At 39.4% G+C, this 13946-nt stretch overlaps 1 protein-coding gene across 1 annotated transcript in view; it reads right to left on the bottom strand.

Annotated features, from left to right (window-relative positions):
• LOC133258279 (phosphatidylinositol 3,4,5-trisphosphate 3-phosphatase TPTE2-like) overlaps positions 1–13946 on the bottom strand; it is a 63604-nt gene that overhangs the window by 46103 nt on the left and 3555 nt on the right. The window contains exons 3-10 of the mRNA XM_061434706.1: positions 11992–12036; positions 11156–11209; positions 7049–7102; positions 5651–5704; positions 4089–4148; positions 2792–2845; positions 1896–1931; positions 1131–1196 (exon numbers count right to left, since the gene is read on the bottom strand). Of these exons, the coding sequence (XP_061290690.1) occupies positions 1131–1196; positions 1896–1931; positions 2792–2845; positions 4089–4148; positions 5651–5704; positions 7049–7102; positions 11156–11209; positions 11992–12036 (423 nt within the window). The remainder of the gene's footprint in view (positions 1–1130; positions 1197–1895; positions 1932–2791; positions 2846–4088; positions 4149–5650; positions 5705–7048; positions 7103–11155; positions 11210–11991; positions 12037–13946) is intronic.

Below are 13946 nucleotides of genomic sequence, written 5' to 3'. Positions count from 1 at the left end.
TTCTGTTTGTAAGAAGAAGGAAATGCTTGTCTTACTCAATCTTCTCAAATTTTGCCCCAGTCCTAGGCAGCCTCATTGCAGAAAATATAGTTAATATGCAGACACATCATTTAATTAAGTAGCAGAGTGAACTCTTCATTGATGGCCCATGATGAAAAGACACAGAAAAAGGAAATTCATGGGTAAGTTGAAGAACTATTTGTATTCATGAGTCACCCTTATATTTTTCATTTTATCTTTGTCTAGACACCAACTGATTGCACCAGTAACCAGTTAATTTCTTCCTTAGCGCTACACACTTCCCACCATAAATTCAAGTTGGTGAGTGGTTAAATAACTGGCCAAGAGAGAAGAAAAATCTCAATGAATAATTCTGAAGTCCAGACATATAGGATTTTTTAATTGAAGTATAATTGATTTACAACATTATATTACTTTCAGGAGTATAGCACAGTGATTAATAATTTTATAGACTGTATTCTATTTAAAGTCCCTGCAAAATACTGGCTATATTTCCTTGTGCTATACAATATATCCTTGTTGCTTATTTTATACATAGTAGCTTGGGGGAAAGGTCGAGTCAGACACATGAGATTTTAAAAACATGTCCTTGCAGTTGAGTACAGATGAAAAAGTGCCTTCAGATGAGTGCAACAAGAAGTACTCTCATGAGGTTACTCAGACACAAGACAAAATTAATAAAATCCCAGTGGACATTAAGAGGGCCTTAATCAGCAAAACACATTTGCTTTTGCTGTTAGTCCTATTTACTCTTAGACAAAAGTCAATAAAACTAGGAATTAGAACATAGCCAACAAAAAAGAGAAAGGAACACAACTGAAGAGTAAGTAGCATTCTGCAATCCTTGATTAAGAAATTTTGTAGGACAATTCAAATCTACTAAGAATACGTTCACATTTTAAAACTAGAAGAATATTCCACTTATGAATATGTAGAAATATTTTTTCAAGCATGGTACTTATGTGCAACTTTAAATACTCTATACCCTTCCTCCCAAACATCTTGCTATCTTTCCACAGTTTTCCTTTTCACCTCAGCATGAGCCCCATCTTCCAAAAGGTAAGAAATGCATCAACAGCTCCCTCCCTCCGAACTTCAAACGGACTTACTATTGTGGGTTGAGAAAGTCAATGTCTTCATCGACATCACTAATCTTGGACAGCTGTTCTATTATACTTCAACCACCAACAAATGCAAAAATACATCATTAGAGACTTGCTGCATGGAACAGTGATGTGAAAAATTTACTTGAACAAAAAGAATTCCTTAAATCTAAAGGGTAGTCAACATGACTTAGCTCACTGGAAGACCCAATCTTACAGAAAGAAATGTCGAAGTATTGTCTAGAAAATTCTGTATTACTACGAATCCTTCCAAGACTGAATTTTGCAAATCTGTATTTCTCCCTCTGTCACTATAAGTCTGTATAAATCTCTGCCTTTCTCACTTTTTCTATATAGACTGAGAGATTAATACTCTCTAGATAGCACTGACCCAGGTAAATGATCTGAACAGTCTTGGATGGCAGTGTCATTGAAAGAGAAGCTATATCAAACTAGTCAAAGACCTTTGATGTCAATTTATTCAGGTCAATATAAAAGGTTAAAAATGAACCTAGCATCAAATGATTTAACTTTTTTGTCTGAAATTGGATACACTTGCTCTAGAACTTAAAAACTGGTTAAGCTCTAATATATATATATATATGTTAATTAGTTATTTGGAACCTGGGTCCCTGCACCACCTACTTTTCACATATTATGGATATCTTGTTTTCTCCTGGAATCAGGAGGCTGCCTGAGATGGGGACTCTGACTAATTGGATTTCATGCATTCCAACGTCCTCCTTCCCCTTTCCCCCATTTGTATCTCACCTTTCATCGATGCTTCTCATGTTACACAAGTCAGAGCTGAAGGATTAAAATGTACAAAGTAAGACTCCATACGTTTTATAGATTTTTAAATACAAGTTAGCTATAATTACTCTGCAATTGATAGTCTAATTATCTGAAAAATAGCATTTTAATCAGTTATTTAAAACCTGGTATTTTATTTTTCTGTAGAAATGAACGTTATATATCAGTAATGAAAAATCCTAGTCATGTGGAAAAACTTAATACATCAAATGTTATGTACTTTACTCCTGAACCCAATCCCCAAGTGTAACACCATTTTGTGATGAAATTTGCTTCAAAATTCACCTTCAGTTTGTAGGTACTCATCTCACTGGTTCTGTAATTTTCTGCCTTCTCAAGTCCCTACATCGTCCAGTAACCTCTCATGAATCACAGATGTCTTTCCTGCCCTTGAGAGATACGGTCAAGACAAGGCAGGGGTCCCTCCAATGTAATGGTGGGTTTGGGTTACCAGCCTCACATAGAGGCAGAGCTGTAGAAGGTGAGCGACACATTCAGGACCTATGAGATACATATTTTTCCTGCTAAGGGCTCCCCTCTGCTCTCTGTCCACCAAGACCTTCTCCTGTCCTCTTCTGGCCCATGCATGGGCAATCTGATACTTTCCTCAGGGCTGTGGCTGCTCCTAACTAAGGGTAATAAAACAGACTAGCAGTAAGCAGACTCCTTTTATGACCTGTTTATTTTCCCCCAGATAGATCCAAAAAAGAAAGTAGCATGTGAGGCTGGAAAAACAAAAATCTTAGCTAAAGTGTCCTGTTAACTCTGTATTGCCAGTAGCCACTTCTCAGAATAAATTTCACAAATCTCAATACCCCCCCACCCCCACTTACTCTCATCTATATATATCTCACCTTTCATTGCAGGATTCAGCATAAGTTACTTTTTTCACCTTGCTCTGGTCACAGCTAAAAGATCATAAATGCACACAGTAAGACTTTACATGTCTCCCTAGACTTATTTTTAAATGCAAATTAACTACAGAAATAATAGTAGACTTAGTCACTCAGTTTTGTCTGACTCTTTGCACCAATCCCATGGACTATAGACCACCAGGCTCCTCCGCCCATGGCATTCTCCAGATAAGAATACTGGAGTGGATTGCCATTTCTTTCTCCAGGGGATCTTCCCAACCCAGGGATCTGCAGATTACCTACAATTACTCTAAAATTTGGGCTTCCCAGGTGGCCCAGTGGTAAAGAATCTGCCTGCCAACGCAGAAGACATGGGTTCAATCCCTGGGTCAGAAAAATCCCCTGGAGAAGGAAATGGCAACCCACTCTAGTATTCTTGTCTGGAGAACCCCAGGGACAGTGTAGCCTGACGGGCTACAGTCCATGGGGTTGCAAAGAGTCATACACATCTGAGCTCACACACACACACACACACATGTACTCTACAATTTAAAACCTAGTTGTCCCCCAAATAACATTCTAATCAGTCATTTGAAACCTGTAAACCAGGCTTTATATGATTATAATGAAAATCTTGGTCCTATGGGGCGAATAGATCAAGTTTATGGACATTTCTTGACACCTGAGCCCCTTCAGGAGTACAACCTTCTCCTTGCTTCAAAATAAGTTTCTCTCCTTTCTTAGCCCACTTTAGTAAAGCTTCAAACACAGGCATTTGGATAGCTGCCTAGGGGGTTTGACTGCTCCTAAGAGAGAGAAGGGGCTTCCCTGGTGGCTCAGTGGTAAAGAATCCACCCTCCAAAGCAGGAGATAAAGCTTCAATCTCCAATCCTTGGAGAAGGGAGAGGCTACCCACTCCAGTATTCTTGGCTGGAAAATCCCATGGACAGAGGAGCCTGGCAGGCGATAGTCCATGGGGTCGCAAAAGAGGCACAACTTAGTGACAAAACAATGAGAGAGAAACAGATGATTAAGAAGCATCTCTGTTATGACCTGTTTCTCTTTTATCCAACAAGATTTAAAAAAAAAAGATAAGATACTTACACAGGCTACAGCAAAAAGATTTAGAAATAATGTCAAAGACGCTGTTATATCATGAATACTCCTACAAATGAACCTCTCAAATAGCAAGCTCTCTCCCCTTTCCTCTGCTTCCCTCTCTCCTGGGTGCTCGCTCTCTGCATTTATGCGTTTTTTTAAACACTTTTGTTTAAGTCTATCTTTGTTTCTATCTCACATTTCAGTGGTAGGTTCATCAGCGGTAGGTTTTCCTGCTGCCAGTTCAGTCAAGGTAGTGCTGAAGGATTAAAAAGGCACATAGTCAGATACCAAATAATTTTCCAGATTAAACTTTTTGGTTCAAATGTTTAAATTATGCTTTAACTTATAAGCTAGATAACCCTTTAAAAACCAGTGTGTAAATCTATTATTTGAGACCTGGTATGTCATTTTCCCCAGAAATGAGGTTTTATGAAAAGTCATATATATTTAATAGGGCTTCCCTGATGGCTCAGCCGTAAAGAATCTGTGTGCAACTCAATCCCTGAGTCGGGAAGATCCCCTAGGGAAGGAATTGGCAACCAACTCCAGTATTCTTGCCTGGGAAATTCCATGGGCAGAGGAGTCGGGCAGATTAAGTCCACGGGGTTGCAAAAGAGCTGGACTCAGCAACTATACAACAACGAATATCTTAAACCTCTTAAAAAGGTAACGACTCAAGATTTAACTTCAGTTCTTTACTACTGAACCTAACCCAATGTATAACAGCCTTTGGGGGTGGAATTTATTTCAAATTCCTTTTGTAAGTACCCATCTTTCTTGACCAACCTAACTTCCTGACTATGTCTGTGTTCTGTAGGAAACATACTGGTTTTTCCTGCCCCGAGATACGGTCAAGCAACCACAGGTCTGAGTCAGAGCCTCCATCCAAAGTGATCATCTCATGGGCTTGGATTTGCATTATCAGCCTCCCCTGTGGCTGAATCTGGAGGCTAAGGGACAGATCTGGGTCTATTAGCTCCATTCTTTTCTGTTGAGGCCACCTCTGCTTCCTGTCCACGCTATTACGCTCTTACTTACTATTTATAATTTACTATTATTTTCCTTGCTCCAGACAAGTTTTTCTCTTCCCCTGACCCACTCCAGCAGAGTTTCAGACATTGGCAATCTGATAGTTTCCCAAAACTTTGGCTGCTAGTAACTGAGATGTTAAGATTGGAAGTACGAAGACTCCATGTCTTGTATCTCTTTTTCTACTTAATTTCAAAAGAGAAAGAATAGGGATTTCCCCAGTGGTGCAGTGGATAAGAGTCTGCCTGCCAACGCAGGGGACATGGGTTCTACCCCTGGTCCAGGAAGATCGCACATGTCTTGGAGCAGCTAAGCCCGTGCGTCACAACTACTGAGCCCAAGTGCTGCAACTCCTGAAGCCTGCATGCCCTGGAATCTGTGCTCTACAATAAAAGAAGCCACTGCAGTGAGAAGCCTGCAACCACAAGGAGCAGCAGCTCCTGCTGGCAGCAATGAGAGAAAGCCCGCAAGCAGCAAAGACGACCCAGCACAGTCAAAAAATAAATACTTTTTTTTATAAAAGACAAAGAATATTCCACATAGAATCTCATCATGAGAGCACGTTAGAAACAGTATCAAGGGAACTCTGTACCCCCATGGGCGCTTCTAAGGGTGAGCATCGCAAATCTTAATCTCTCTGTGTTAAGAGAGATATATTATAATTAAGATATATTATGCATGTATGTATATACATGTGTACATATTATATATGTATTTATTGTATCTCACTTTGCCATTTGGAATCTTGCAGATGACGCTGCTGTCAATTCAGTCAGGGCAGTGCTAGAGGATGAAAAACAGAGATAGCAAGATATCATATGACTTCCAGACTTTTACTTTTTTAGCTCAAATCTGCCACAGTTACTCCTGAACTTATAAACTGGCTGGCTCATAGGAAATATGCATATAAATCAGTTCTTTGGAATCTGATATCTCATTTTCCCTAGAAATGATTCTATATAGTTGGTAATAAATATTTTTGACCTATCAAAACAGTTAATGACTCAAGAATAAGTGCATTTCTTTACTACTGAATCTAACCCAACGTACAGCAACCTTTTGGGGTGGCACTTATTTCAAGTTCAACTTCAATTTGCAAGTACACATTCCTCGTCCTCCACATCATTTCCTGTTTCTCAAGTCCCTTCATCATCCTCTAACCCCCCTATCAGGGTTGTCTTTCCTGGCCCTCAGACACTGTAGATTAACTGCAGGCCTAAAACAGGGCCCCTTCCGTGTGATGTGGGTTTGGCTTTGGGGTGCCAGCTTCACATGGTGAAAAGCTCTGGAGGGTCATGGACAATCTGGGTTCTATTAGCTCCATTCTTTTGCTGGAGATTCCTCTGCTCCCTGTCCACAACTAATTCCTCCTTACTTGAAAATGTTTCTCTCCTCCCTTAACCCAGTCTCATAAGAGTGTCACTCATGGTAATCAAAGGTGACAAATATTAGAATTAAAAAGACCCCCTCTGGGACTTGCCTGGTGGTCCAATGGTTAAGAATACGCCTGCCAATGCAGGGGACACGGGTTCAATCCCTGATCTGGGACAATTCCACACACTGCCGGGCAACTAAAGCCGTGCACCACAAGTACTGAACCCATGCACGCTAGAGCCTGTGCTCACAATGAGAGAAGCCACTGCAGTGAGAAGCCTGCTCACTGAAGTGAAGAGCAGCCCCTGCTCACCACAACTAGAGAGAAACCCTTGCACAGCAACGAAGACCCAGTGCAGCCAAAAATAAAAATAAAAAATTTTAAAAGACCCCCTTTATGACCTGTCCATCTTTTTTCTACTTCAATTCAAAAGACAGGTGGGAGGGAGGTTTAAGAGCGAGGGCACATTTGTATATCTATGGCTGATTCATGTTGATGTATGGCAGAAACCAACACAATATTGTAAAGTAATTATTCTCCAATTAAAATTAAAAAACAATTTTTTTTTAAAGACAAAGAATGTTAGATATAGAATCTTACCATGAGAGAACTTCAGAAACAGTATCAAGGGAACTCTGCGTTCCTGTGCATGTTCCTAAAGGTGAACATCAAATCTCAACCTCTCTGTATATGTGTATTATGAATGTATGTATGTGTGCATATTACATACACATTTATTCATCATGGCTCACTTTGCATTGGAGAGGACTTCAGAGGATGCTGTTGTCCATGTACTCGGGGAAATGCTAAAGGATTAAAAACAGACAAAATAAGATGCCACAAGACTTGTAGACTGCAACTTCTTTAGTTCAGTTTGGCTATAATTGCCCTTGAACTTATACACTGGATAACTCTTAGAAATTTAGAAAATTCACATGTAAATAAGTTATTTGGAATCTGACATCTCATTTTTCCTAGACATGATTTCATATACATTTGTAATAAATATATTTGACCTGTCAAAAAAGTTAATGACTCAAGAATTGGCTGGTAGTTACTAGGAAGGATTCCTCTTATGACCTGCTCCTCTTTTATTCAACTAGATTCAAGAAAGAAAGTTACCAATAGGTGTTACAGTGAGAAGATTTAATAACAATGTCAAAAATACCTTGTCATAGATACTCCTAAGAATGAATTTGAAAATTTCACCTCTTTTTCTTCCATATTTGTGTTTATATATTTGTGTTTGTATTGGTATGAGTATATAAATATGTGTATACATGTACATACAAAATGTATTGATCTTTCAAATTCATTTATATTTCATGTTTCATTGGTGGCATCCTCCTAGGTTTCTGATGTCCATTCATTCAGGGCATGCTAAAGGATTAAAGAGATGCATGGTTCATAGTATTTGCAGGGCAGCAATGGAGATGCAGACATACAGAACAGACTTGTGACACAGGAGGGAAGGAGAGGATGGGACGAGTGGAGAGAATGGCATGGAAACATATGCACAACCATATGTAAAATAGATAGCCAGCGGGAATTGCTGTACGACTCAGGAGCTCAAACCCGGTGCTGTGTGACAGCCTAGAGGGTTGGAATGGGGTGGTTCAAGAGGGAGGGGAAATATATATACGTATGACTGATCATGTTGATGTATGACAGAAACCAACACAATATTGTAAAGCAATCTTCAGTTAAAAAATAAATTTAAAAAAACTAAAAAAAAAAAATACATGGTTCACATACCACATGTAATTCTGGACTTCCTTTAACCATCATCATACTGTCTTGATTATCATAGCTTTATACTAAGTTAAGTTGGTATTGTCAGTCCTCTGACTTTACTCTTCAATGTGTGGGTGCTATTCTGGGTCTTTTGCCTTCCCATATAAACTTTAGAATCAGTTTGCCAATACCCCAAAAATAACTTTCTGGGATTTTGATTCAGATTGCATTGAATCTACAATTTGGAAGAATCAACATCTTTACAATATTGAGACTTCCTTTGTTGAAGATAAAGTCTCTGCCATTTATTTAGTTCTTTAATTTCATTCATAAGAACTTAGTTTCCTCATATACATTTTGTACATTTTACTGGGTAAATATATATTTAGGTATAAATCTATGGGGGGGGGTCCTAATTTAAATGGTTCTCTGCTTTTAATTGCAAATTCCACTTGTTTGTTACTGGTATATGGGAAAGTAATCAGTTTTTGCATCAATATATTAAAGCAATTAGACAAGATTACAGGACACAAGCTTATTAGACCCAGTTTTTTTTTTTAATCTATTCTTTTGGATTTTTCTTCATAGACAATCATGTCATCTGTGAACAAAGACATTTGTTTCCATTCCGTCGTGCATACTTTGATTTCCTTCTTATTGCTCATTACTATAATCCTCCTTGGAATTTTGAGTATGATGTTAAAAAGGAGTAATGGGGCAGAGAGCATCCTTGCCTTGTAACTCTCTGCAGAAAAGTTTCAAGTTTCTCACCATCACATATGATGCTACCTGTAGGGGTTTCGGAGAAGGCAATGGCACCCCACTCCAGTACTCTTGCCTGGAACATCCCATGGATGGAGGAGCCTGGTAGGCTGCAGTCCATGGGGTCGCTGTGGGTCGGACACGACTGAGCGACTTCATTTTCACTTTTCACTTTCATGCATTGGAGAAGGAAATGGCAACCCACTCCAATGTTCTTGCCTGGAGAATCCCAGGGATGGCTGAGACTGGTGGGCTGCCGTCTATGGGATCACACAGAGTCAGACACAACTGAAGTGACTTAGCAGCACAGCAGGGGTTTTATGGCTGTGTTTTTTTTTTTTTTTTAATCAAGTTGAGAACATTCCTCTCTATTCCTAGTTTGCTGAGTTTTTTTTTTTTTTTTTTAAATCATGAGTGTTAGATTTTGTCAAATGATTTTTCTGCATCAATCATTTTTTTCTTTTTAGCCTGTTGATGTGATGGATTACATTGACTGACTTTCAAATGTTGAACCAGCCTTGTCCATCCAAGTCCCACTTGGTCTAGGTATAAAATTTTTTATTTACATTGTAGGATTCAACTTGGCAACATTTTGTTTAGGATTTTTGCCTCTTATGTCCTATGCTTCTATTTTTTTGTAATGTTCTTATCTGGTTTTGGTAATGCTGACTTTAGACAATGAGTTAAATTTTTTCTCTGTGCTTCTACTTCCTGGAACAGTTTAGAAAACTGACATCATTTCTTCCTTGAATGTTTGGTGGAATTGACCAGTGAAGCCATCTAGGCCTAGGGTCTGTTATGGAAGGTTTAGTCACTGATTCAATTTCTTTAACAGATTCAGGCCTATTCAGGATGATCTTTGTATGAGCTTTGGTAGTATCTTTTAAAGCATTACTCCATTTCATGTAAGTTATCAACTTCGTGGGCTTGGAGTTGTTCATAATATTCCTTTATTATCCTTTCAATGTCCTGTGATCAGACATGATGATCTTCATTTCTGACAACAGCAATTTGTGTCTTCTGTCTCTTGTTTCTGTTAGTCTGGCCAAAGAGATACAAACTTTATTGCTTTTCAAAGAACCGGCTTTTGGCTTTGTCGATATTCTCTATTGATTTTTTGATTCCAGTTTCATTGATTTTTGCTCTTTTATTATCTCCTTCTGCCTTTTTTAGGTTTATACTGGTCTTGTTTCCTATGCTGGAAGCTTATTGATTTTAGATCTTTCTACTTTTTTAATGTATGAATTCAGACTATAGATTTCCCCCTAATTACTGGCTTTGCTGCATTTCACAAATTTTGATAGCTCATGTTTTCATTTAGTTCAAAATATTTTAAAATTTCTCATGAGACTTCTGCTTTGACCCATGTGTTACTGAGAAGTATGCTGTTTAACCTCCAAGAATTTGGGGACTTGCAAACTATCTTTGTTACGGACTTCTAACTTCACTGTGGTCTGACAGCAAATTTTGTGTGATTCCTCTTCTTTTAAATTTGCTAAGGTGGGTTTCATGTCCCAGAATATGATCTATATTGGTGAATGTTTCATGTGAGCTTAAGAAGAATATATTGAGTTGGCAAAAAAATTTGTTCAGGCTTTTCCATAGGCTGTTATGGAAAAATCTGAATGAACTTCTGGGCCAACCCAACATTCTCTGCTCTTGTTAAATGACCTATTCTATAAATGTCAATTAGATGCAGTTGACTGAAGGTGCTGTTCAGTGCCACTATCTTTATTGTCCGTAGTTATCCCTTTTCTTCTTGCCTCAGCATAAACCCTATCTCCCCAGTGATGATATCCACCAACAGTTCCCACCCTTCAAAACGTCACACTGACTTATTCCTATGGATTACCAAAGTTATGGGCTTCCCTGATGGCTCAGATGGGAAAGACTCTGCCCACAATGTGGGAGACCAAGGTTTGATGGTTGAGTTGAGAAGATCCCTTGGAGAAGGGAATGGCGACCCACACCAGTATTCTTGCCTGGAGAGTTCCATGGACAGGGGCGACTGGCAAGTCCACAGGGTCACAAAGGGTTGGACACAAGTGACTAACACTTTCACGGAAGTTAACATCTTCATTCCCACCATCAAGAAGAATTGTTCTATTTTACTTTAAATACCAATAGATAGAGAAACATCTCATTAATGATAGTCTATATGGAATAGTGATATAATGAATTTACCTGAATAAAGATTCCTCGAATCTAAAATACATAGTAAACATAACTTACTGAAATTCCTATCTTTATAGAAAGAATTCTAGATCATTGTCCAGAAAATTCTTCATTGCCATGGATAATCCTAAGACTAAATGTCTCCACCCCATCCTCCTGGACCCCTCACCCCTCAATAAATACCTCACCTTTCATAGATGGTATCATCATAGGCTCCTGATGTCAGTTCAACTGAGTTATCTCTAAGGAATTAAAAGCATACCATCAAACTCAAAATGACTTCATAGAGTTAACTAGTTACAAATAGTCTTCAATTTGTAAACTGATTTTTAACTCTAAAGATCTGTTTGAAATTTAGTTATCTGGCAATCAGTATTTCAATTTTCACTACAAACAGGGCTTTATTATAGTTGTAATGAGACCTTAGGGCTGTCTAAGCAACCTGGCAAAGTACAATTCTTTACCTCTAAACCTAACTCTATGTCTAACTGCATCAAGGTTGTGTTTACTTAAAATTCAACTTCAGTGTGCAGGTCTACTATCTTCCAGCCCCTTCTAAGTTCCTGATTATCAAGTCCCTCCCCTGCATCCTTACTTTTCTCGTATCCTGTAGTCCTTTCCTCAGTTTGGTTTAAAGAGCTACAAGCCTGGGGTAGGGACTCTCCAACATGACGGTGGGTTTACAGTTGGGACACCAGCTTTAGATGGGAGCAGAGCCCTGGAGGGTGAGGGCTAGAGCCGAGATCTATTAGGGTTTGCTCCTTTCTGCCTCTTTCTTCCTCCTCTCCTGGCACTCTGTAGCAGAGTCTCTCACACACATTCTTATAGTTTCCCAAGAGTTTTGGCTACTAGTTAATCAGGGTCACAAACAGGCTATTAGTAAGGATTCTCCCACGTATGATCTCTTTTTTCCCATCTAGACCCCTAAATAAAGTTACTTATAAGAACATCCAGTCTTTTATGAAAAGAAACCTTCCTTGGCCATCAATACTCCCAATACCTTTTCACCACCCACATCACGCACCTCTTGTCAGCGTTGTCAGAGGAGCCTAAAGAGGCATCCATAACTCTGCCAAAGAGTGAAAAAAACAAACAAAAATATAAAGTCAGACAGTACGGAAGGCAATTAGTTGCTTCTTTCCAATAGAATTTCAGGACATGAAATGTAAACTCATGAATATGGAAAAAATTGAAGAAAGAGTTTCAGGGTATAACACTGGACTTCTTGAGACCACATCTGGGCTATGTGTGTTTGTGAATATGCTAGAGAGAGAAGGAAAGAAGGGAGGTGTAGCATTAATTATTAAACCTTTCTTTCACATTTCGCAAACCATGCACACACTTGGAATCAATCTGGGAAACCAGAAAGAGCTGAGAGTGTACGAATGGGGAGATGGATCCAGTTGATAACTAGTAAAGGGATACAGGAAAAAAGAAAAGAAAATGCCAGAATGACAAATATTCCAATTCCAAGGACTTGTCCCTGGTCACCATTTGGTAGAGAAGAAACAGGTAAGTAGGTCAAGGATGGCCTATATAAAACTTTAATTTTTTTTTTTCTGACCTGGAAGTAGAGCATATTTATAATGATTCCTTTTTATTCTTCTCTGAATTATTCCAAAAAGATACCTGGTTATATTATCCAAAATCAAGACTTCCCACCACCGAATCACTGGCTTTATTAATTTAACCTCTCTACAACTCAGTTTCCTCATGTGTAAAATAAGACACATGAAAATGCACTTTGCATCCGTCAACTTCAGAAAATCATACTGAATAGCCACTATTTCACAAACATTAGTTTTTAGGCAGCCTACCTTCTTCAAATGTCATGTCCCCAAAACTCAGTATATATTTTAAATTTCAAAAACACCTCAAGATTCTAAAGTAATAACACTTCCATAATCCCCTGGGAAATGGTGGGTTTCTATCCAAGATGAGAAACAGCCGAAAACTACTGATACCAAAGTCAAATGAAAGTATGGATTCCAAGAAATAACAAACCCTGGAAGGCTAAGGAGTACCTTAGCTGGTGGACAGACAGGGGCAGACTGGAGTAGCCCAGTGGGAGGGGAAATTTTAAGTTCAGTTCATGCCTTTCCCTTGAGTTGCTTGGAGACAAAAAATGAGTTCTTAGAAACCAGTAGCAATTACCCAGATGTTGTTAATATAAAACGAGGGTAGCAGGGGTTTCCTGGTGGTCTAGTGGTTAAGAATCCATCTGCCAATGCAGGGGACACAGGAAGATCCTACATGCCTCGGGGCAACTAAGCCTGTGCACCACAACCACTGATCCTGCACTCTGCAACGTAAGAAGCCACCACAGTGAGATACCTGCACGCAACTATGGAAAAACTACCCCCCGCTCACTCCAACTACAGAAAGCTGGAGTGCAGCAACGAGACCCAGCGCAGCCATAGATAAATAGGCAAAAGTGTTGGAAAGAAAAATCAAAAGAGGGTAACATTAGGTTAGCTGATGAAAACAGGGAGGGGCCGAAGAGCAATACTTCATCCTCCCCCTCCCCCCCATCTCCAAAGCTCCAAATGACAACCTAGGGTGACTGCCTTCTCCAAAGTTTCCTTGCCCAGAGCTTAAAGGTGACGGTATGAATTGATGCTTTCGAATTGTGGTGCTGGAGAAGACTCTTGAGAATTTCTTGGACAGCAAGGAGATCCAACCAGTCAATCCTAAAGGAAATCAACCCTGAATATTCATTGGAAGGACTGAGGCTGAAGCTGAAGCCCCAATACTTGGGCTACATGGTGCGAAGAGCTGACTCATTGGAGAAGACCCTGAGGCTGGGAAAGATTGAAGGCAAAAGGAGAAGGGGAAGCAGAGGATGAGATGGTTAGATAGCATCCTTGACTCGATGGACATGAATCTGAGCAAACTCCAGGAAGATTCCACATGCCACAGAGCAAGTAAGCCCACGTGCCACAACTACTGAGCCTGCGCCTTAGAGCCTGCGCTCTGCAA

This window comes from Bos javanicus, chromosome 12, assembly GCF_032452875.1.
Source record: "Bos javanicus breed banteng chromosome 12, ARS-OSU_banteng_1.0, whole genome shotgun sequence".
In the NCBI taxonomy this organism is placed as follows: domain Eukaryota; kingdom Metazoa; phylum Chordata; class Mammalia; order Artiodactyla; family Bovidae; genus Bos; species Bos javanicus.
This window is presented reverse-complemented; position numbering and strand designations above follow the sequence as displayed.